Below are 26,500 nucleotides of genomic sequence, written 5' to 3'. Positions count from 1 at the left end.
AATCTGTTCATTATGGGACAATGTATGAAATACATATATCTATCTCATGTGCCCTGCACTGTAACCTAAGATATGAAACTATGTCGATGTGCAACTGCATAGCTACAACTTGTACAAATTTATGGGTATAAATGTTTGAGAGAGTTACACCTGCAGTCGCATGTGGCACACTAGTTAACTTCCCCTTAGTAAACGTAGCCACATTAAACTTGAACAATAAAAAATTTTAATGGCACAAATAACTACACACACAAATCCAAATAAGTAGCATGAATCTGCAAACTATTTCCACAATTATATATTTTAGTGAAAAGTAGCTTTTTTTTAAGGTTATATGAAAGCTGTGTCATCTTCCAACAACATCCATTCACTCACGTAATTTCAAACAAAAAGTACTCTAACTCTTCTTATAACAATATTTAGAATCATACTTTCTTGATTTATGATTCATTTTGGCCTCAAGTGAACACTAATGTTAGTCTTTTGACAGATGTCTAACGGTGTAGGTTTTGAAAAGAACCATTTTGGACAGGAGTGGAAGGTAACAATTATCGTATCAAATGATTTTCTGTAGAACTTTTTGGTTGGCCAATGCCACCCATATTAGCTTTAAGTGAATGGTAATACAATGGCGTGTGACTAGGGCCTCCCATTGGGTAGACCGCTCACCTGGTGCAAGTCTTTCGATTTGATGTCACTTCAGCGACTTGCGTGTCGATGGGGATGAAATGATGATGATTAGGACAACACAACACCCAGTCCCTGAGTGGAGAAAATCTCTGACCCAGCCAGGAATCGAACACGGGGCCTTAGGATTGACAGTCTGTTGCACTGACCACTCAGCTACCGGGGGCAGAGCAATGGTGATAATGTGAAGATAGTCCTTAGAGTCTCTATGGCATTTACCAGATATATTTCAGCACAAAACGTCTAAAAGTGGTCAGGAACATCATATGATGATGGCAGTAATAACCAGTTACTAATAATGACATTTGTTTTGGTGAGTCATATACCGCATTATAACAATTAATGGCACTTTGTCAAAATACAGTACTATTGTCAATATCTCTCATTCCCTTTGTCATTTGAAATCCGATTGTAACATATCACTGTGGGTTACTTTACTTAATTTCTGTACAGAATCTTCAGAATCAACACAAGCTTATTTTCAGAGATGAGACATTAAAATAGGGCAGTTTCGAGTCAGGATTTAAGCTTCATGAGAGTAGCAGTATTGTAAGTTTGTGAATTCAGAGCTCTGTTCTTACTTGAATAATAATAGTAACGATTTTTGTCTCAGCAAGCGTTACTGAGAGAACAAAATATTATCTGTTATGATTAAAGTAAACCATCCACAAAGAGCGCAGTACCAACAGGAACTGTAGTAGAAATATGTAACTAAGTAGCTGGACAGAATAGTGTAACAACATTACTATAAGGAGAATGACAATTTAAAATCCATGCAATTTCATTCCAAGTCACAACCAAAATATCTCATGAAGTGTGTGAAGACTGGGAGCCCTCAATATTTAAAATCCACTGCAATATTACAGCCCAGATAGCAGCACACTATTATGTTGCAGGAATGATCATGACAGATACATTCTCATTTCGGTAAAAAGCCACACAGCTTAAAGTGTTGCAAAACTCAAAAAAGCCTATCACTTAAAAACAACTGTCTCAAGTTATTAAAAGTATGACAAAACTTAATAAACGAACTACCTTACACCAATAAGAAATCGGTGAGAAATCGGAAACAATGACCAAAAATATACATTATGAAATATAAGACAAAGCATTAGTAAAGATTTCTGAAAACCTCACATTTACTCAGAGAAATTATGGAAAATATACACTATGAAATCATGTTTAAAGCAGATAAAAAGACAACTAAAAATCAAATTGAAACAAAGCAATTAGAAAGAAAGTACATGTGATAAATTAACTTATTACAATAAAAATCATGCATTTGGATTAAATTCATAACCTAGAAATCACACTGAGCTCTTTCAACTGTCCTTGTGTTTCTACAAACAATCAGAATTATAATCTGACACTACATGATGACAGTTTTGCCACTGATGTTTGTACAGTAGTTACATGGTATTTAAAAACAGACAAATAATTAAAAGATTTGATGCATAAAATTAATGTACAGAGCTTTGTAATACAAAAATTTTTCACAATAAATACGGCACTTGAACTGACAATAGTGTATTGACATAAAATTTAACAAAGCAGAAAAATTGAATTACTACACAATTTACCAAAAGGCCTTTTTTGTGAAGATACACTGTTAATCCAAATCACTGAATCCACTTCCGTAGGAGGAGTGTTTGCTACCCAGCATCATTGTGGCTATGTCACGTAGTAATGAAACTATACAACCAGAAATGAGTGGTTATCATTCTAGTGACAGTTTGTTAAAAAAATGGCATAAATAACTTTGGCAAAGAGCAGATGGTTTTGCCTGGTGCCTGGGTAAGTGCATCTCAGAAGCAGCGAATGTGGTTGGCTGTGCAGATGCTTCCACCATCAGCCTCTATGGAACATTGTTGAAAGATGGTGAAACCACAAGTTGACAAAGGTTGTCGGATGCCCATCCATTATCTAGAACAAGCAAATCAGAACCTAGCTGCTCTGTAAAATGGGATAGATGCTCCTTTGGTACTGATGATATTTATTGTTACAGAATTACACAAGCGGCTGATTTGGTATTTCCTATGGTGATGGCTCAGAGGCAATGTTTGCTTCTATATTTTTCACATGGCGGAATAGGTGTTTCATAGTCACGTGACGATTTTGCGCAGCTATCTTCCGATGGAAGGAAGCAAGAAGGGTCGCGCTAGTGTGTTTTTCGTGGGTGTTCGATGTAGCATGGCATTGAAGTAAGTTATGTTTTTCTTGTGCAAGATCTCTAAAGATTAATCCTGTAGGCATATCAACGAGTAGGTGATTTTTGATGTTGGCTCAAATGGCTCTGAGCACTATGGGACTTAACTGCTGTGGTTATCAGTCCCCAAGAACTACTTAAACCTAACTAACCTAAGGACATCACACACATCCATGCCAGAGGCAAATTCGAACTTGCGACCGTAGCGGTCCCGCAGTTCCAGACTGTAGCGCCTAGAACCAGACTGTAGCGCCTGATGTTGGTGCACCGGTAATGGTGGAAGACAGATTTTGGGTAGCCTGAACAATTAAAGCATGGAGTATTTGCAACAAAAAATCAGAATTGTGTGCTTCATATGTTGTATTTTGTATGTAACTTCTTTGAATGTGAAGCTGCGGAAATGGATTTGTCATATTTTTTTGTGACCTCTCTGTAGCACATGCAAACAATTTTCATAAAACACGTGTGGTCTTCTATCAACATGTGTAGGTCTACAGACCTCAACAATACTTTGAGTGACCTCTATGTAGTGTGTATTAATTTGTGTTTCCTGTGACTGCCCCAATGAGTGAAAGATTTTCCACAAATACTACATTTGTAGGGTCTCTTTCCACTGTGTATTAACTTGTGGGTCTTGAGATTACTCAATACATTAAATAATTTACCACAAGTATCACATTTGTGGGGTCATCTCATGTGTGTATTAATACGTCGCTGTTGAGATAGCCCGACCGCGTAGACGATTTTCCACACACATCGCATTTGTGTGGTCTCTTTGCTGTGTGTATTAACAGATGAGTCTTGAGACTGACCAACTGAGTAAATGATTTTCCACAGGCATTGCAACTGTGTGGTCTCCGTCCAGTGTGAATTAATACATGGGTCTTGAGATTTCCCGACTGAGCAAATGATTTTCCACAGACATCGCATTTGTGTGGTCTCTGTCCAGTGTGTATTAATTCATGTGTCTTGAGACTACCCCAATGAATAAAAGATTTTCCACAAATACTACATTTGTAGGGTCTCTTTCCACTGTGTATTATCTTCTGGGCCTTGCGATTACTCAATGCATTAAATAATTTACCACAAGTATCACATTTGTGGTGTCTGTGTCCAGTGTGTATTAATTCGTGTGTCTTTAGACTGCTCGACTGAGTAAATGATTTCCCACAGACATTGCAACTATGTGGTCTCCGTCCAGTGTGAATTAATTCATGAGTCTTGAGATGTCCCGACTGAGTAAATGATTTTCCACAGACATCGCATTTGTGTGGTCTCTGTCCAGTGTGTATTAATTCATGTTTCTTGAGATTGCACCTTTCAGTAAACGATTTTGCACACACATCGCATTTGTGTTGTCTCTTGTGTTGTCTCTTTCCTGTGTGTATTACATTGTGGTTCTTGAGCCGGCCCGACTGAGTAAATGATTTTCCACAGACATCGCATTTGTATGGTCTCTGTCCAGTGTGTATTAATTCGTGTTGCTTGAGATTGCACCTTTCAGTAAACGATTTTGCACACACATCGCATTTGTGTGGTCTCTTTCCTGTGTGTCTTAAAATATGGGACTTGAGACTGCTCGAGTGAGTAAATGATTTTCCACAGACACCGCATTTGTGTGGTCTCTGTCCAGTGTGTATTATTTCATGTTTCTTGAGATAGCTCATTACAGCAAACGATTTTCCACAAACATTGCATTTGTGTGGTCTCTGTCCAGTGTGTATTATTTCATGTTTCTTGAGATAGCTCATTACAGCAAACGATTTTCCACAAACATTGCATTCGTGGGGTCTCTCTCCAGTGTGTATTAGGCGATGTTTCTTAAGATTGCCTAACACAGTAAACATTTTACCACAAACATCACATTTGTGATGTCCCTTTGCGCTTAGCACAGTGTGGACATGAGCATGGTCGCTTGTACATGAAATTCCACAGTCATTACATCTTTCGAGTTTCTCTTCAGCTTGTTTCACAGTATGTGTGTTACATATGTCATTAAAGGATTTTTTGAAGGTTTTCCTGGGTACCTTGTATGAAGGGGGCCCTGCAGTCTGTTCCATAATTCCTTCTTGTACACAGTCGAAGGAGATATTGTTTTCATGATCATCACTGCATTCAAGTTTCTCACTGTTGGTAGCAGATAATGCTTGGTCACCCTCCATCATTCTCAAATGTTCTTTCAAGCAGTCATCAGAGGGCAATACCTCACCACATGACTTACACACAAATGCAGGTGCCTGCACACCGTCAATGTGGATGAAGATATGCATTATGAGTCTGTATTTTGAAGGGAAGCTCTGTAGGCAGAAACTACAGTTAAACTTATGGAATTCCTTTCCCCTGGTGCTACAACTTAATCTTGTGCCACATAAGCCGTCTTCTTGTGAAGTCTGTATTTTGGTATAGTTGTGAGACACACTGAAATCTGTTGACTTCTCTGCATATATCTCCAGCTTGTCATTGACTACTCCTTGATGTAATGTTTCTTGATATGAAATGTCACAGCTGTCACCAGCACTTTGAATGAACCTGAGGAAGGAGGAAAGAGGTGTGAAATGTTGATTTACACAATACAAAACAATATTTCACCATCCACAAAATCGGGGCCTATAAACCAAAAGATAAAAATGTATGGCCACCACAGATAACTTATTCAGTAAATGTAAGTGATTTAAAATTGTCATGACATTCTACCAGAATGATAGAATTTTCCTAATATGAAACATTTTTATACAGCAAATGATCACAGGAAATTCAATAACAACCAGTCTCATTCAGTGCTGACTAAATTCCCTTATTTTCTAATAGATTCTATTATTAAAAGTCTTGCAGTATTTTTAAAATACTGTTTTACAATCTTTTACACCAAATTATTACATTTATTAGAAATAATATCCTCTAGCTTTTGACATAAAAATATCCACAAAAAGATAAAGGGAAACAAAAAATAAGAGTAATCTATGATTTTAAAATAAAAACCAATCACTCTTTCCATGTGGATTTTTCTTTGATTTGGAGGACTCTTTAGGCTTTCAGTAGAAATTCTTAAAACCACCAATGATCAATTTATTTCTGAAACCAATAAAGCATGGCATTTTATTTTACTCCAAATTGATCACCAACTACCACCAACATCACATTTCTTATTGGCTAGGTGCTATGGCCATCAACCTTGTGACCAACACCTGTACATGTACTGTATAAGAAATAATGTCAGGTCGATAAATGAAGGAACACATACATAGATTTCCAGACTGATGAACAAATGTGAATGACACACACAAATTATTCCAACATTACATGTGTATTGTTAGCAGCACAGATTACGTGTAGCCCTTTCTAATTGACATACTGTCTGGCAGGGAGGATGCCAATGCAGTTACAGCCTCCAATTAGAAATTATCTTTACAACAACTCAATATCTGGTCCCCTGGAGTTCCAAAACATCCTTGACTGAATCAAACGAATGTATCAATGGTGACATCAGCACGAATCATGTACAACAAATCCTACCACAATCTTCTGAGAGCAAGTAATTGCAGTAGGTGCATGGCCCATCCGTGTGATATCTGGGTCCAATCATTCCACCTGCAGCTACCCCATTCCATCACAATGAAAATGGACATCTTTGAGCTTCCCAATGAGGTCATTTGAGTGTGGATATGGCTGTGGGTGGGTAGGAGCATGCACATACTTCTGTGCTATTATTCTATCCTGATTGCTGCTTTTGAATGTTTTGCTTTTTGATGGATATATGGTTTCAAGTAACCAATGACAGTGAGAAATTACTGTTTGCTTTCATCAAAAACTGAAACTTTGCTGCAGAAGATGGCTGTGCAAAGAAACATACTAAGAAATTTTTCTGTCTTGAGTTTGCTCATAGAGGTTAGCCTTAAAAGCTCTGAACAAAATGATCATGATCTCAATTGTGCTGCAGATTGTTGATCGCTGTGTTCTCAGATATACTGCAGATCACATAGTTTGTGATAAGGTTAGGACAAGAGTTTTTTTCAATGCTACAAAACCTGTCATCTGCCACATTTTAGTCATAGGTCACTTAAAATCAGCTGTGTTTGTGTGTGGCCTATAATCAAGCAATGTACCTGGTAGTGGATGTAGTAATATTGTAGTGGCAAGTGGCACACATCAGCTATCAAGTAGTTTTAATCAGACTACAGTAAAAGTTATTTTCTATGTGATTAATAAAAACCTTTGCAGTTAATCACTACATTGCGTAGAACAGTTATACACTGTGCCAAAAATGCCATACACCAGAAAACTTTCTTTAAGAGAAACTCTCAGTAAAATGGGCTTCTGTCTAAAATCTCCAGGCACTAAGTTAATGTAGAATATTATATCCCACTGACTACAGTACTGTATGCTGAATTTTTTTTAAAAAAAACACCTTTTCAGTATGCCCTATGTAGGTATATTACTTACACAGTTGCTTCCACATAGGCCATATTATAAGAGTAGATGCCTGGTGTGCCCATTATCAAAGTGGCTGGAAACACCTCATACTTTCAAAGCTTACAGATGACATAGATGGCAGGCACTGCCTTTCCCCAAACACTCCTATCAACACATATACAAGGAGGACACAGCCACAATTACACACTCTTCCAACATATTATCTGATTAGGGAAAGGCAGCGTATTCCAGCCATTCACATTCTCAGGATGGAGCAATATCCTTCAAATGTACACTGGATGTGAGTGCTCAGTTTCTTGGATTCTACAGACCAGGTATGGCACATGCTGATAGTATTTTTCTTGTCATTTGGCTTACTGTTGGTGAGGGCCACCTTACAGTAATTATTATGCAATGTATCATTTTCCCCTGGGTTCAGTAGAAGAGGCACAATTGCTTTCTCACATAAAGCTGAAATTTTCCTACTAGTTCAGCTGTTATGTAGCACTACTTGAAAATAATAAGTCATATCTAGGTTTCTTGTGGCATTACAGCAACACTGTCTGAGCTACCTCCTTTTCTCCCCTCTGGTGTTTAGGTTTGTTCCTGCCTGATACAGGAGTTTCATGGGCTACCACAACAATAATAAATCCTCCTCATTGCTACTCATATTTTTGTTGACCCAGATCACAAAAGAAACGATGTAGACAGCTGTTTTGTACTAAATATTCACTGTAGACGAACAACATTGGAACTATCACCAAGCTTTGCAGATGGTAAATACTGTGGGTTGACACTTACTTCCGCAACAGGGCAAGTGCACCAACAGTGTGGTGGATCTACCTCGCAATAATCATAGCCTGGCAAGATGTAAGCATTTTTTAATATCAGCACATGGTAAAACAATCCTGTTTGCTCTATGTGGTACCCACCTCAGTGACCTCCTTTTGACATGCGTATGTGTGTAGGTTACAATTATAATTAAGCAGGATTAGAGATTAGTTGTGAGAAAACAAATAACTGTGCTGAAGTAAATTCTAGCACTTGTATTTAGAAGACATAGCTCATCTCACAACCCACCAGGAGATGCCAGCATTACACCTGCATATTGCTTACATTAATATCTCCTACAAATGAAATGGCTGGCAAAATTTTAGGATAATATTAGCAATGCTTCTTGCAAAGAGGATCATGGCAAATCAAAATCTATTGTTATCATTGATTAACTCCCCTAAGAATTCATACAGCTAGTGTCTGATCTCAGTCCTCACTTAGCCTCACACACACCAAAAACAAAGGTTGTCCATTCAGCAATCCTTACCCACAGTGGCAACCAGTCAGATACTGTGCCCTGACAGCATGGGAGTATTGAAACATTTACAGAGTGATTCACGTGAAATACTTTGACTGTCTACAAATAAAATGTTTCATTTACTTCAGATGTGCTATCTAACTATGAATGTTCCATTGCAATATAGTAGTAATTAAACCAATGATAAGCTTCTGTGTCATTACTACAATTGATTAGGGAGATGACAATTTTAGGGTTTCCACTGTGGAACTTGGTGGTTCCAACGCAAAACCATCAATGTTTGCATCTAGGGACTGAGTCCACTTGTGATTCATGGGATACTTTGACAGTTGTTATTTCATTTATGTTTTTTTTTTCCAATGAGAATGGTGGTGGCTTTAGGTTCGAAGTATTTTCTATCTTGTTCTGTTGGGATAGAGTAGAACATCAAATAACACCCCCGTCAGCTGCCACAACCCCCAAGTCACCATCAAATGTGTTCTTGAAGACTTTGCTAGTGAAAGTTCCAACACTGAATATACCAAGATGTCTCATTGGAACAACCTTCCCATAACAAAAGTGAGTGACACGCAGATATCCTAGTCTATTGCTGTACAGTCATGGTTCAAGTTGATACAACTGTTGCAGCACTTATGTTCCTGATTCATATGCAGCTTTCTGGTATTTCTCATGGAGTTCTTGTCCCTTAAATGACACAGTACAACAAAGCTTGTGATATTTGGGACTTACGGCATCATCTCAAAGCTGATTACATGAGCAGTTGCACATACTGTTAACCCTTATGAACTTGGGTTTAATATTATATCTCTTAACTGCAGCTTACCATTTTAGTTATTCATGATTATCCTCAAGTATGTGTTCCCTCATTTCTACCAGCCAATCCTAATTCCTGTGTAACTTCCAAAAAATTACTTATGATAACCAATAATTTACTGAAGTATGTAGTGAGAATATATGATATTAAGTGTACAATTAAAAATTCTATCAGCATCTCCACGGCACAGTGTCATGATTTCCTAATTTTGTGACTTTTTGGTAATAGCTAAATTATTTCACATGTTTCAGTTGTGTGGCACCCACTTACAATATGAAACATTTATCTTGGCAAAGTGAAGTGACATGCATGCCTTAACAAAACAAACAGACACATAAAGTACATAAAACTGCAATGGAAGGATATCTAGGGAGGGTCCACACACTAACATGTGGTTAATGAAGATGGATGGCAGGTCTTTCTAGTAGTAAAGGTACCAACCACCACCATACCTACCATATGTTAGCTTGCAGAGTATCTATGTAGATGTAAATGCAGAATGGTTTGGATGATTATACAATTTGGTCTTGTACCATTAGCCAACAAGACCTTGCTATGTTAGTACTGTGAACAGCTAAAACAAGGGGAACTACAACTGTTATAACCACATGCTACTCTGCTGTATAGTTTAATGATCATGACATCCAATTGGGTAAAATATTCCAGTAGCAATATAGCCTCCCAACAAGATCTCTGGGAGGGGGCTACACTCGTCGATATCATCAGGTGAAAGAAACAATATCGCTACAAGTGAGAATGTGGAATGTGAAGTCCCTTGATTGATTAGGTGAGTCAGAGAACATGAAATGAGAAATGGATAAGTTGAAGTTTGATATGGTGGGAATTAGTGTGGTGCATGGGAGGAAGAAGAACATTTCTGGTCAGGTGAATACGGAGAAAAGAAGAGTAATGCACCAGTAGAAGTTATTATAAATAAGAATATAGAAATGTAGGTAAACTATAATGAACAGTATTGGTTGACTCAGTTTCATAGCCAAGACAGATAAAAGGCAAAACTATTCACAACTGTACAGGCACATGTAATTACTAGCTCTGTCAATTATAAAGAACTTAAAAGAATGTATCAGCTTGTACCTAGATAAAATTTTGAAGTCCTGCAAGGATTGCCAGCTAGCTTCAAACATTATGACTAAAAATAGTGTATTTCACAAAAAGGAGAATCATAGTATCCTATCACTACTCTCATGTATTCTTGAGTGTAGCAATATGTGGAGATGCCAAATGGAATCATCACATTGGTTCAATTGTAGGTACAGCAGTCAGTCCAGAATTGATTATTTTCCTAAAAATGATTTTGCAACCTCATCAGTCCAGCCTTACTACACAACAGGTCCAGTGGCTACTACAGTTCAAACACCAAAAAGGCATAGCTACAATTTGGGATGAGAACATCTTGTGACAGGAAAAAAGAGCTTTACTGAACACAAAGGAAGATCTGATTGTGCACTACAGACAGTATAGCAGAATATTTCACTATCACAGTTTGTTGTCTTCTGAAGTAGGTAGAGATCTCTCTACCTTGCACAAGATAATTAAGTCCAAGGAGTTATTCATCCCTTGCTCTTACTTCCAGTCAGTATTGTGGTGGTTTACAGAATAAGAATACTAGGAAAAATTATTAACACAAAGTTTAACTGTCCATCCACAGTGTGCCTCTTATGTACCTACTGATATTTGTCCTGTAATTTCCCTCTAATTCTGTGATGGCAATAGTTTCCTCAAATGATCTGAGCACAACTGATCAATATTCATTTTACTGTCATGGCCACATAAATCACTATCAGTTTTGCTCCCAAATCAGCCAAATTTGCAATGTGTGCACTTTTGGGTAATTGTACTGTATTAGATTTCCCATATTCAGACATAGGGGATTCTAGGTGCCCTTGGTAAGTGGCTTCTCACAAATCACAAAAGATGACTCACCAGTTAAGTCTTCATGGCCTTACTAAAGCTGACTACAACTGCTTTATGAAATTTAAGAACATGATGTTGGCCTGTAAACTGTGAATACAACAAGCTTGTTTCCGAATCCACATTGCTGACACAGTAGTCAAAGAGTTGTTCACCCCCAACATTCATTAATCTGAAGGGGCTGAAACTTGACTCCAGGTTTTGGATATATAACCACTCACCCTTTCCTCTTACTAATTCTACATGGTAGGACATTAGCCTGTACCCAGCACATTGAATTTGTATGACTTCCATGTCATATTCAATTAGAATAGTTAGCACTATACAGCTGCTGACACCTCACCTGCACTTTTGTATAAAAGTACACTCTTTTATTAAAGAACAGACACACAAACCAGCTGTTTTATAGAATGTGTTACTAACATAACTGCTTTGTAATATTTTTACTTATGAATAATAATGAACCATCATGTATATTTCAAACATCATGCTTAACATGAATTCACTTAAGATGATCACTTCGTTAACACCAGCAGAATATCAGTACTGGCAGTGATGTGCATGATATTATACAATGTTTTACTGGTTAACAAATTTCATTCAGCATGAATTACAAACTGTGTTTTAGTCTGTAGCATCATTACATTTTTCATTAAACCTGAACTGTCAATGTTTTTCTTTTTTCCTAATGTTTCTCTAGCTGACCTTTGTGCATAATATTGTTGAGCAATCATCATCAACAAGGAAAACAAATGTGACACAAACAGCGTGAAAAACTAGATTCTATCAACAAGTGCAATTCCATGTTGAGATGTGCTTTTATATTCTTTAAATAGAGCCAGTAGTAGTAACACTGAGTTCCAAGAAGTGAAAGGGTTGTCATGCAGTAGGAAGCACAAAGCACAGATAAGCAAGTGAAACTAAAAATTCTGCAGGAAGCAGAATATCGTGTATTGAAAAACAGCACAATTGGAAGAAGGTTTAGACTCAGCAAATCTACATTATCCACACTACTTAAATGAAATGTTCTTAATTCTGCTGCTCTGTGTTCCAGGTGCATACTGAAGTGACTTCACAGTGTTATATATGAAGATGCTGAACTTTTACTTTTACAGTGCTTCAGCTATATGTGCACCTCCAATGTGCCTATAAGTGGAAATATAATTGAGTGAACAACAAATGAGACTGCAGAAAATTTAGACATTCAAAACAGACTTCAATTGTTTTGTTTGTTGGCTGTATAAGTTCCAAAATAGAGGCCTAATTTCATGCTCAGTGCTAGGCAATGAAATGAATGAAGTTTATGAAGAAGGGCAAGCATGAATTTGACCAAGTGAGAGAAAACTTTGCTGTATCTTACGCCAGCAATGTGGACAAAACTAGTATTTCTTTACAACTTCTGCCAAGTCAAACCCATAAAACAAAAGGTGACATGTGGCATTGTGGGGCCAGCAGTAAACAACATTCTTGGGTGATGAGTGAATCTGAGAAACTGATATGTTTTAAGAACATAAAATTAATGCTTCACCTTGCATCTACTCTCATTATTGGAAAGCTTGGATTGACAGTTAATCATAAATGGCTTTTTTGTTCTGTTTGTGCAGTTATTGCAAACCACTGTTATAAATGGGACTGATGTACCTTGTAATATTTTAAAGCATCTTTTTAATCTTCTGCAATAACAGAATAGTATATATATAGTAGTGTTTTCTCTGATAACATGCATAATGTTGCTGTAGTCAGTATATACTGTATGTATATACTGCAAATGGTTAATATATAGAAAAAAATAGAACTCCAAAAACCAAACTTTTTGAAAATAACTTATGGTATTTTGGTCCCTAGGGATTATTGTTTGTTTTCCTTTCACATGGAGTAACTAAAAATTTATACTGCTCAAAAAATTCTGCAGTGAAGAATAAAAACGTACCTTAAACTATCAGATGCATTTCTTATTGAGGCTGCCACCTGAAATAGTACAAAGAATTACTGGTTATTTAAAACTGATGAAACAGTAAATAAATAAAATTGTATTAACACCCACTAACATCTGAATGTTCCAAACAATACTTGGAAATAGTATTACCAAAGAGACACGACATAAATGTAGCAGTTATTGAAGAAAATTATAGGTAAAAATTAACGCTTCATTTCAGCACTTTGTTTTTAGCTGTGTAAGTAACTATAGAAACATTGATTTATTGGAAAACAAATTTCCTACTTGATATTTCAAACTTAAATGCCTGAAATACCTTTCACCTCTCAGGCACATACAGCTAGGCAAAGTACCGGAGAAAAATGTAAAAACTCGTCCGATTTTTATTGATGAAACTGGCAAAGGAAAGAACTGAAAAAATATCTATCTGAACTGCTTTTAAATGTATTTTTTTCACAACTGCAGCATTCAATACTATGCCATTCTCTTGAGATAGCTCACTGCATGGAACATCAAAGTCGTTAAATGTCACATCAGTTTCATCCACGGAAGAAATTCGGGAGTACAGCTTGACATGAAAGCGATAGGAATTATTACATGAAGTGGTTTTATTTTATACTCATATAAATGACAAAGATTTGTGTAGTATCATAAATATGAAATAAACAACATGGTCAACATGAGGACAGTGTTCTCTCCAAATGAATGAATGTGCTTTCATACATTTCACAGCAGGGGAGGGATTAATACAACTGCAGATAAATTCAGATGGCCAATTATAAAGAGCCAGTATACAATGAATAAATATGAAGAAGCCATCAGAATGTAGACAGCAAGCACTAAAACAAGTTTGTTACTGGAGCCTAGCAGAAAACCTTTAACACCAAGGATAATCCAGAAATTCAGTCAGCAAACCCGAAGATGATAGCCTAATGAGAAACGTGTCAGATTAAACAAACTATTTCACAGTAACATGAAAGACTGAGTCATCTCAGACAGTAAGTTGAATTAAGGTAATTATATGAAATAATTGATTTTTAAAAAATAACTGCATTGAAAATGAGTAATAACAAAGACAAGGATAAAGTATTGTGAATTGGAAAAAGAAACCATTTCTTGGTGGTGGTCATGATTTGTTATTCAAATTATGTAATTTAATGAAGCAACACTTTCATGTTATTAATGAGGAATATAATCAGTACAGCAAGGAACTTCACAACACATGAAATTTTGACATAAATAGAAATAACAAAAGGTTTCAAGATATATGCAAAGGAAACTATCCAGAGAAAAAAAAATCATTTTTCACCAGGATGGAGCATCACCACACTGGCACCTGAATGAAAGAGCACTTCTAAAAAATAAGCTGCCTTATTTATGTATCAACCATAAGGGGCATACACATCTCACATTCACCTGCCCACCTTGAATTTTGTCTGATCTCACAGTATGTCATTTTTTGTCGGGGTTTGTGGAAGGCTCCATCTATTTGCCTTGCCATGCAGTAACTTAAGGTTCACTAAATAAAAAAAAAACAACTTTGAGCACAAGAACTCCAAATGTGTTTCAATAAGTATGGAACTAGTCTATTGCCTCAGTGATTGTTGTGTGTCCAGTTGAAGGAATAGTGAACTTTTGTCGAAAGTGAATGAAAACACTGAACTTAAACCAAATTGTAAAAAGTACCCTATTACACATGCATGCATATTGAAGATGTGCTCCTGATAAATTGAATGGTTCCCTGCAAATAAAAGCTTTATAGCTATACATCTGAACATTAAGTTATCCTACATTTGTATCTTTATTCGTGTCCAGGATATAACCTTTTTGGAACCTACACACGATATGGTTCCACAGCTATCACTTCCCTTTCAGTAAAATAGGGTAATCTTACTCTGTTTTCTTGTGCTGAATTTATTTCTTAATTTTTTTATTTCATTTATAAATTTAATTTCTCTTTCAGTGTGAAATCACACTGTAGCCTATATCCTGGTCAGAGAGAGGGTGGGAAGGTTAGTTAGTTAGTTAGTTAGTTATTCATTCACTCATTCTTGGATCTACACATTGTATTTCACAAATCATATTGTCTAGAGGGTTGCAGACTGTAACACATAGCATATTAAAAAGCAGAAGCTGCTACTGCAGATTACTTCTGTGAAGTCTACTGACAATCAGATACCTATGACTATTGCTAATCTCCTCACACTGATAATTATGGGAGATGTTTCCACATGACATTATTATCATTATTACTATTTCATACATTAACTTTTAGGAGATAGTGTCTAAATTTAAAATTTTCTTCCTATTCCTACATCCTTCCCAATTTCTTTACATACACAATGTGGATACTTTTGATCAGACACCCCGAAAAATATCAGTTTTTCATATGAGGTGCATTGTGCTGTTACCTACTGCCAGGTACTCCATATCAGTGAACTCGGTAGTCATCAGACATCATGAGAGAGCAGAATGGGGCACTCTGCGGAACCCACAGACTTCAAACTTGGTCAGGTGATTGGGTATCACTTTAGCCAGATTACCACACTACTAAACGTACTTAGGTCCACTGTTTCTGATGTGATAGTGAAGTGGAAACGTGGAGGGACACATACAGCACACAAAAGTACAGGCTGATCTCGTTTGTTGACTTACAGAAACTGCTGGCAGTTGAAGGGGCTGTAATGTGTAACAGGCAGACATCTATACAGACCATCACACAGGAATTCCAGACTTCATCTTTATTCACTGCAGGTATTATGATTGTTAGGTGGGAGGTGAGAAAACCTATATTTCACCGTCGAGCACCTGCTCATAAGCCACACATGACGCAGGTAAATTCCAAACGATGCCTCGCCTGGTATAAGAGCGAAAACATTGCACAATTGAACAGTGGAAAATTGTTTTGTGGAATGAAGAATCACAGTACACGATGTGGTGACCTAAAGGCAGGATGTGGGTATGGCAAATACCTGGTGAACATCATCTGCCAGTGTATGTAGTGCCAACAGTAAAATTCGGAGGTGGTCCTGGTGTTATGGTGTCAATGTTTTTCATGGAGGGGGTTTGCACCCCTTGTTGTTTTGTGTGGCGCTATCACAGCACAGGCCTACATTGATGTTTTAAGCACCTTCTTGCTTCCCACTGTTGAAGACCAATTTGGGGATGGCAACTGCAGCTGTCAACACAATTGAGCACCTGCTCATAATGCACGGCCAATGGCGGAATGAAGAATCACAGTACACGATGTGGTGAGCTAATGGCAGGATGTGGGTATGGCAAATACCTGGTGAACATCATCTGCCAGTGTATGTAGTGCCAACAGTAAAATTCGGAGGTGGTCCTGGTGTTATGGTGTCAATGTTTTTCATGGAGGGGGTTTGCACCCCTTGTTGTTTTGTGTGGCGCTATCACAGCACAGGCCTACATTGATGTTTTAAGCACCTTCTTGCTTCCCACTGTTGAAGACCAATTTGGGGATGGCAACTGCAGCTGTCAACACAATCGAGCACCTGCTCATAATGCACGGCCAATGGCGGAGTGGTTACACGACAATAACATCCCTGTAATGGACTGGCCTGCACAGAGACCTGACCTGAATCCTTTAGAATACCTCTGGGATGTTTTGGAATGCTGACTTCATGCCAGGCATCACCAACTGACATCGATACCTCACCTCAGTGCAACACCTGTTAAGAATTGGCTGCCATTCCCCAAGAAACATTCCAGCACCTTGTTGAACGTATGCATGCGAGAATGAAACCTGTCATCATGGATAAGGATGGGCCAACACCATATTCAATTCCAGCATTACTGATGGAGGGCGCCACGAATTTTTAAGCCATTTTTCAGGCAGCTGTCTGGATACTTTTGATCACGTAGTGTGGTCTCTCTTGTGGTCTTCCAAATATTTATATCCATTTCTGTTTTCCATGTGTTGCTGTTTAAGTGTGTTTCATGGTCTTTCTTGACTCTTTTTCGATTTATTATGTTATCTTGTGAGAGTCCACCTTCTTCTGTACCTATGACCAATTTTGAATTGCTTTTGCTAGTGCTTGCTACCTCAAAGATCTGCCTTGTGAGCCTGTCGACGGTCATCCTGTGATGCATCCACAAAATTTTGACACTTTATCTAAAGCTGCCGGTTATTGTTTCTGTCTGTCTATAAATCTCTCTAAAGGGACTCCATATCCAAATTCGTTCACAGAAAACTGGTCCAAATATTTTCCTGAGAATTTTTCTTTCCTTCTTATCATTTAGTCATTTATGTTTGACCATGAATCGCAGTACTTTCTAAAGCAAAGAGATATTCCAGTAGTAGTTCTAAAATAGATTTTTTGTTTATAATGACTCCATATCAGCTGACAAGCTTTTGAGCCAGAAACTCCTGAAGTTAGGTTTGACAATAAGCGAGGATCTCACTTTTGAAAGACTGAAGTTTTGGACAGTGTGATCCCAAGACTTCAGCTGTAAAACTTGTGGACAAACGATGGCAGGATAATGGTGAAGAACTAAAATAGGAATGATCAGTCCGCAATGCAGATGAGCTGGAGTGTCTGGACGTCAGAAGCTAAAAAATTTGTCAACTCTTATTGCCACTAATTTTTTGTGTTTACTTTCAGGTCTTTATTTTGCAAAGAAACAATTTGTTTGATAATTTATCAACATATAAACAATTTGTTTTACTAATATTATATTTACAACAGTTTCCCCTCTTATTATTATCTGTTTGTCTAGGATTAGTTTTAGTACTAATTTTCTGCTCAATTCTCATAACTCCAATACCAATACTATTCATTAATTCACTATTACTTCAATATGCTCACAAGGCTCTGATTCAGATGATAATTTACAGTCTTATTTCTACTTTAATAATTTATCATCATATTACTGTGGTTACTCATCATTAGGACCAATAATAAGACAGCACTCTGTCATTCCATTTATCTTACTTTCGGAGTTGTTGTGCATAGATTATTCTAGCTCTGTTCAGGAACTTTCTCTTCCTGTCTTCAGTTGACCATTCACTGACCAGTGCAAAGCATGGTGGCCTTGGCCACAAAACCTCCCTCCTCCTGGAGATATCTCTCACTTTCACTTCAAGGAACCTTGCTCCCCTACCATAATGCACTCTGGTATGCTTTGTTCTCATAACCTCACTGGCCTAAAGTCACTACTATCTAGTATCTTCACGAGCCTTGTAGCCAAATGCACTAAACTTCATACTGCACACGCAAATGTTCGATCTCTGCCACCTCATCATAACAAAGTCTGTCACATATTTCAAGACACGGACCTACATCTGATACTTCCGTCAGAGACGTGGCTCCAACCAACTATGTCCACAAGTTCTGTAAATCGAGAAGACCACATCTTTTTAAGACAACAGATGTAACTGACAACTGGGTGGATTAGGGGCATACACATGCTCTGATTTATCACATAATGTACTTACACACATCCAACAATCATGAAGATAGACAAGAGGAATATGTTCATAGAGATCACATCCCTTAACAGAAAGTCGCCACTGTGTGTCCTCTACAAACGTCCTGAAATACCCAGGTTTGGCTGTTTTTAACTTGCTCTTTGAACTGACATGGAAGCATATAATTACGCTCCACCCAGATCTTCCTGTTTTCTCAAAATTCTTAGATGGTGAAGGCTTCTTAAATTTGCTTTCCATGGAACTCACTATAGCTTGTACATTTATAAATCCTTTTTATTCCTGCCACTATTATTGTTGTCATTACTACTGTTATCACCACCACATTAGTGGCAACAGCTGTAATACTACTAGTACTGTCATTATTAACTTTATTAGTTCATAGTCAGTGTTACTTACACTGCCACTTCAGACACTCATATCATTTCAATACTATTTGTCATATTAAAATTGTTGTTTCTTAGGTAATTATGATGTATGTGGGAAACCCTGGTCCAATGCAAAAGAGACCTGATGGCCCTTGTCAGAATAGGATAAATAAATAAATGTCTTGGTGATTGGATGATCTCTCCTGGATATTTAATGTATGTATCTTGTGATACTTCCTCATACCAAGTTATAATGGAGAGATTATCTGTAGGCTTCCTGTCCATTACTGAGTTTTCTCACAGATGATTTGTAGACTAGTTTTCTTTGACATTTTATGAAGCTTCTCCAGGACAAGTTTGGCTTCTATACAGTATCTTAGAATAGAGAGTGTCTACAGAAGCCATGCACCTCATGTTAATGCTCTGCTCTTTTTTAATTTCGATTTGGATTCCCTTATCTCCTTCCCATATGTCTTCATAACTTTTTCAGAATTATATTAAGTTGGAGTGGATCGTGGATCTCTGGCTGCACACTGTTGTGCATTTCAAATGATTCTGAAATTTCTCCTATCAGTTTAATGTCTAGTGTTGTACCCATTTATGTCTATTGGGTAACTGCCACTGTTTTCCTGTCAATTTTGAATTCCTCTGACATACTGAATCAAGTCTTTTTCCGTCAAATCATAAGCCTTTCTGACACTTGGCATAACTTGCCACAGTATTTACACATCGTCATCTTTGCAAAATTGACTTTGGTTCCCATATCTGTTCTCTACACGATTGCATTTGCAAAATCGTGCCTTATACTCTCCTATTAATAGGCCTACTTGTTCGTCCAGTTGCCTTCACAGGGCTTTTTAAGGAATCCTGGACATAACTGGATGCAGTGAAATTCTCTGTAATTATTCAGACTGGTTTTATCTCATTTTTATAAAGAGGATCAATTAATGCACATTTCCACTCTTCAGTAATTTTTTCACTTTTACAAATGTTTAACATAATTCTGCCAGTTGCTTGTGTGAGATTACTGTTGCTCAGTATCCATATCTCCATACTTCTAATATGAGTTTCTGTCTTCTGCACATGACTCGTTATTTTGAAAAGTACTGATTTCTTTCAGTTCCTCAACAGATGATTTTCAATCAGAATTGTTTTGCTTCCAAAACTAATTGTTCTTTCAGAGGCACACAGTCGAGAACTGAGTGAAAGTAATAGACAAAACCTCTTATTTTTATGTTAGTTTCAAGTGACCCAGTTTACACTTTTTTATAGCCTTGAACATTCTTTTGTATACTTTTAAGAATTCCTGCCATTTTCTGATGTTTGTTACCATTTAAAGTTTCCAATGCTCGTTCCCCTGCATCTACTAAACCTTGATCATAGGCAATGTTCCACTACCTGTGTTCTCTCTTCCTTTGTGGTTAGCACAATCTCATAATGGATGCAAGTTTGTTACAATTCATGGTATATGAATGAATAATTTGTTGAAAAATGGATTAATGATGAGTGATTTATTCATGTGTGTTTCTTTCCTGACAGGTTGAAATCTAATCTTTATAAGCAAGAGACGTTGAAAGGACTAAAAAAATTCCTCTCTTGTTCTTACACTGAGAATTTTTGTATCCTTACTTGTTAGAACAACATGGTCTATCTGAAACTCACGTAAAGCAGAGTTCAGAAAATTCGATTTTTGTAGCTTCTTCGTAGGTTTAAAGTGTGTGGGTGTGATTTTGATCTCATTTTCCCACCTTTATCTCACCATTTTCATATATTCTCTTTTGAACTCCTGTTTTCCAAAATTTTTTTGTTGGAACATACGCATGCTTGACAATGGCACATCCCACCAGTCAGACATTGAAGCAATTCAGTGGCATGCTTCTAGATTTGCAATTATTAGCTTTCATTAGCACACATATGTTATGGATATGGTTCAGATACTGAAACAGGAATCCTTGGAGGGCAGATGACATTCTTTTTGAGTCAATGTTGAGAAAATTTAGGGAACTGGCATTTGAAGCATACTGCAGATGTAAATGTTGATCAGTGTATATTGTAAAGGAAACATAATGAAAGTTTGTGTGTCTGATTTGTACACTAATATTTGCCTATAATGCATCAAACTTTGTGTATCCTCCGTAACTGTCAGAGATAGACAGAGCTTTATTTTTCTGTTTACTGTTTTTTTCATCTAGTATCTTTTGTTAATTCTGAAATCATCTGTTTGTGTATACTGAAACAGAAAACTATTAATAGGATTTAGTGATTGTAATATTCTAGAAGAGAGTTTAGATGTGTAATAATAAATTGTGAGTTTTGACATAACAATGGGAGGAGATCAATTATGTAAGGTTGCTGTTGGGTATAATACAGTCATGGATGGTGAACTTGTAAACATGGACAACTACTTTTTCCTGGTGCATTGGGGATTGTAAAGATAGTGGACGAAATGGAATTAAAATTTATGCATTCCAGATTAATTTTCCCCACAATAGCACGAAGGCAGCAACATTGAAATGATGCAGAGGCACGTTTACTAATGGAAGATTTTATGAAGCACAATGCCAACAACTAAGTTAATAGTCCAAGGTGTCGATCTACCTCTTATTGTGAACTGACGTAATGTGGGAAAATATCAGAGCAGTGACAGTAAAGGAACACATTTGCTAAATGAATTGATTTCAATATTGAACACATTCTCTAAAGTGAATACCATATGCAAAAACTACTATGCCTGTGCCCCATAGAAAATTATTATTACACCACGCATATACAACAGAATGAAGCCTAACAAACAAATGCTTAATTTGGGAAGAGAAAATGTGATGCAGGAACCAGTTATGCCAGATTCACTCTTTTTTTATATACCATATGCACTGTCCCTAGCATGATAATTTTTTTCCTTGACTGGTATGCTTGCACAACCACCAGATATCAATGTGCCTGAGGGTCTTTACAGACACCACAAAAACAAGAGAAATTATGGCTTCTATGGAGGCAAGAGATAGTTGCCTTTCCCTCGCTCTGCCTGTAAGCGGGAAAGGGAAGGAAATGACAAACAGTGGTGGAACATACCCACCGCCATGCACTGTACAGTGTCTTGCATAGTAAGTCTTCTGATTAGGTTTTTCAGTACTCTACCTAATATTCCCCAATATTAATTATGTCTTCTTCCTGTGAGAAGTTTATGAATCTAACCATCCGCTTTCTCTTACACAAAGTGGACAAAATTATTACCACAACATTTTATTTTACTGGATTAAATTTTATGCTTCATACAAGCAGACCTTATCGAAGCTGTAGTTTGGACCTGCTATGACTTCTACGGTGAGGTAATACATGGATTTATCTGCATAGGTCCTAGAGTTTTTCTGTGACTGACAAATCTATAAGTAAATCAGCATGTACCACTGAGGTAGCCATACTGTAACTATTCTAAGAACAATGTAGCAAGGGTGATCTATCACATACAAATTGTATCACACTTCATACCTTTGGCACCTTTGAAAATTTTTGGTTCAAACTGACAAATATCAATGATTCACTGAAAAGATGAATCATGTGCAATGTACTCTTCTGCAATGCATGAATCATAAGTTACTGAAAGGAAGAATATTTTTCAAATGATCTGCACTCTCGTGGTTTAAACGTATGCAAAATATTTAACATTCAGAAGGGTCACTGAAAATATGGTTAAACACATTGTTACAAATTCTGTTCAGATTCTATTCAGAACAATTATCAAATAACAGTTGCTAATCCACAATAAGTGGAATAGCACAACAGTACTGTAAAATTATTAATTGCACTTAGCTCAAGAAAACTCATAATCTATGCCTGCCTCACAGGAATGCATTCCTTACATTAAGCAATTACACAAATACATTTTTATCACCCTACATGCAATAAATCGGAGATGCAAATGCTTACAGTATTCTAAGCTTTACATACCTCCAAATTTAGTTCAGGATCCTCCTTGATAAAATCATTTGGATGAGAGATTCCCAAGTTATCTTCAAGACACTGAAAGAAAGAAAAAACTCTCAGTTAAAAATGCTTACAGCCTTCTGTACTTATGACATGGCTCTCAGTATTTCTTTTTTTTTTATAAATATGATACAAGTTTTCAGAGATTTGTATCACGCATACACAAAAAATTTAAAAAAATATATTTTAATGAGCAGCTATTCTGCCAACATGCATCTCCATAATTTCACACTGTGCCATACTGCACTAATTTTACACATAATCAGTCATTACATAGCGTATTTCACGGTGCTTACTGAGCCCTATCCTTCCTTTGGTAACCTGACAGTTTGCCCGTGGCAAGAAGAAGGAGGGTGTGCTTACTCCCTGTGCATTAACATAGGATTGGAAAGGCGGCGAGCCCAAGAACTACAATGAAATGAATACCCCTAGCTCCATACAGGCATTGATATATGTCAATGGGGACAGCTGAAAATATGTTCCCCGATCAGGACTTGAACCTAGGATCTCCTGCATACATGGCAGATGCTCTATCCATCTGTGCCACCAAGGACACAGATGATAGTGTAACTGCAGGGACTTATCTCTGGCATGCCTACCACGAGACCCACATTCCCAACCTATTGTCCCACGCTATATTCATAGTGCCCCTACCCACTAACTCATTACTCGCGGCTTTTTGCCAATTCCTGTTTGTGCAGCCACATAGAAGAAGATGGTCAAATGGCCAGTTAGCCCTTTCGGACATGTCTGAAAGAACAGGTACCATCTTCATATACCCAAGAACTACGAGTACAACTGTCACTTGAGACTCAAGCTGACATGTAATCGGATGGCATTTGTTGCTTCTGCCTCAACTTATTTTGAGAGTTTGTTTACGGACTTGTGAGTGAATGGTTAAGAGTTGAAGGCTGTGATTATAAAAATGGCTCTGAGCACTATGGGACTTAACATCTGTGGTCATCAGTCCCGTAGAACTTGGAACTACTTAAACCTAACTAACCTAAGGACATCACACACATCCATGCCCGAGGCAGGATTTGAACCTGCGACCATAGCAGTCGCGCGGTTCCTGAAGAACCGCTAGACCACTGCGGCCGGGGCTGTGATTATAAAGAGGTGTTGAGAGTTATAGTAACTGGTATTTATAGAAGAAAACGAACAAAACATGTCCACGTTTTTCGATCCAGTGAACCGATGTGGCTGAAGAGAAACTAAAGGTAAATATTTTGTAGTTCTCCAAAAATTTTCAAAATGGTTGACAGCAATTCCTGGAAAAGACAATCTGACTCCGAGTTGTTTTGTGTGAGATTCACATTTCAGTGAGGAACAACAAATGTTTATCGTCAGTAAATAAGTTGAAATTGTAAGACAAGGGCGGTCTTTTAAAACCAGAGCGGCTCAGTGGTTCCTCGTGTATTTCCCAGTTTACTGAAATATCTGTCGAAAATATTACACAAAAGAAAATTGTCCGTCAAGCACTCCCTAAAGGGAAGCTGTGGAAGGAAGACAGTAAACAAGCTGCAGTTTCAATGTCTGCCAGTGCTTCTTCTGCTAAAGGAAAATGTAGGGTGCAGATCAGTGCTGAACGGAGTAGTAATCACATGAAAACAATGTTGATGTGCCAGAAACTGGAAATTGTCCGATTAAGTGATAAATTAAGGACAGCAAATGCCAAAATCAATCTCTTCCAGAAGCAAGTCTCAGATGAAAACCATAAGATGGCTCAGTCGAATGTCCTACATCACTGTACACTCCGTAAAAACAGAAAATCATATTTGCCACCATGTTAAAGAAATGCCAATTTAGAAACAGCAAGAGAATGCACTATGTGATGTGATAATGAATTTACTCTGGATAGCATGCCCTTGAAAATTAGAAGCTCAAAGGATATAGACATGGTTTGAGGCACGCATTGTTGCAACAACGTTCTGAAACATCTCCAAAAGTAAATAATCTCAATTGCTCATGTAAAATTAACCAAGAGGCTGTAGAACAATTAAGAATTATTTTCGGAAACGGCAAAATGAAAACAAAGACATGCTGATTTTTGATGAAGTAAAGCACAAGGAAAGCTACATTTCAATAACACTTTGCTGAAAGTTTGTTTCGTCAATTTATGGGTATATACTTCAGACAATTGTAGTAATAACTTTGCCTATCATTGCTCTGGTGTTGCTATCTGTTGCTCTGATGCATAATCGTATTCACCCTATTTTAGTATACTCGAGTCACAATGCCACCCCCAGTGATGTCTAGCATATATTGATTCAAGTCATTATCCAGCTAGAGCAAGCCAGAATGACACTTATTGCATTCACTTCTTATGGCGCAGTACACAACTGAATAAAAAGGTCCAGCAGTGTCTAGGAATTACTGGCATAAAAAATAAAGTTCCTTGCTCAACATCAAACACAGTTGACAAGACCGGAAGAATATGGGCATTTTCGTACGCTATTCGTGTCATAAATTGAATAAAAAGTGGTTGATGTGATAAAAGTGATGTACTTTTTAACGATGGCATAATCAACTACAATTATCGACCAGATAGTTCTCCAGAATCAACAGGATTATTCATTAGATAAATAAATAACTTAGTGGACACACTTATATTCTCTTGGTGATGCTTTGCACAAAACACACAGGCTCACAAAAAGTTAATGAAATGGGGAGGCATTCTATCTATACAGTAAAAGCTTTTGTTCTGAAAGAACACACTGGCGCTAAGAGTAACCACTAATAGTACCTTCGAAATACCTAAATACTTATGGAAAAGAGGTTGCATTTCTCTCCCAGCAGCAGCATCATTTCGGTATCTCTACGTCTCCGAGTTGAAAATCGTCACCCATCAGCAAGACTACTTCTGCTCGGACAAGTTACAATTTGCTTGCCAGTACATTCCTGTAGAACTTTCATTGTCTCTTGCAGAAACTGAACATAAATGTCAATTTTCGTTGACGTTTTACGTGAGACAAACACATATGTTAGCTGGATATTTGCAACAAAAGCACTAATACAGGGTTTTGCAGCAGAAAACTTATTTGAAAAAAACCCTCTGTATTCCATATAGTATCTAAGATCCACAATGTAAGTCAGTCTGCTGATTTTTCCATTGTAACACATACTTCTGTGGGTCACAAGCAGACCAACTGACATCTCACGGCAGATCTACTGAACTAGGACAGTCAGCACGTTTCCTCTTCTACTCACTATCGTTTGCCTGCAGTTACAGTGTCGTTTCCTGCATCCACTGAACGACTTTTCCTTAATATTTAATTAAATCCCCTGTGTATTTCATCCTGTTTGCATTTGTAATGCTAACACTTTCTCATGCTCACAGCTCTGGTTTGAATATTTTCTGGCATATGACACTGTTCCAACAATGTCATTTCCAACACTTTTTGT

At 37.4% G+C, this 26,500-nt stretch overlaps 1 protein-coding gene across 10 annotated transcripts in view; it reads right to left on the bottom strand.

Annotated features, from left to right (window-relative positions):
• The window catches only part of LOC126426817 (zinc finger protein 665-like), a 555,446-nt gene that overhangs the window by 484,263 nt on the left and 44,683 nt on the right, over positions 1 to 26,500 (bottom strand). For 4 of the 10 annotated variants that reach the window (XM_050088837.1, XM_050088836.1, XM_050088838.1 and 1 more), the window contains exon 7: positions 23,060 to 23,131. In XM_050088837.1, the coding sequence (XP_049944794.1) occupies positions 23,060 to 23,131 (72 nt within the window). Of the gene's footprint in view, positions 1 to 1,825; positions 5,423 to 13,291; positions 13,330 to 23,059; positions 23,132 to 26,500 lie in introns of those variants that run through there. The other 6 variants (XM_050088825.1, XM_050088826.1, XM_050088827.1 and 3 more) reach the window with 3 other exon arrangements.

This window comes from Schistocerca serialis, chromosome 11 (genome assembly GCF_023864345.2).
Source record: "Schistocerca serialis cubense isolate TAMUIC-IGC-003099 chromosome 11, iqSchSeri2.2, whole genome shotgun sequence".
NCBI lineage: Eukaryota > Metazoa > Arthropoda > Insecta > Orthoptera > Acrididae > Schistocerca > Schistocerca serialis.
This window is presented reverse-complemented; position numbering and strand designations above follow the sequence as displayed.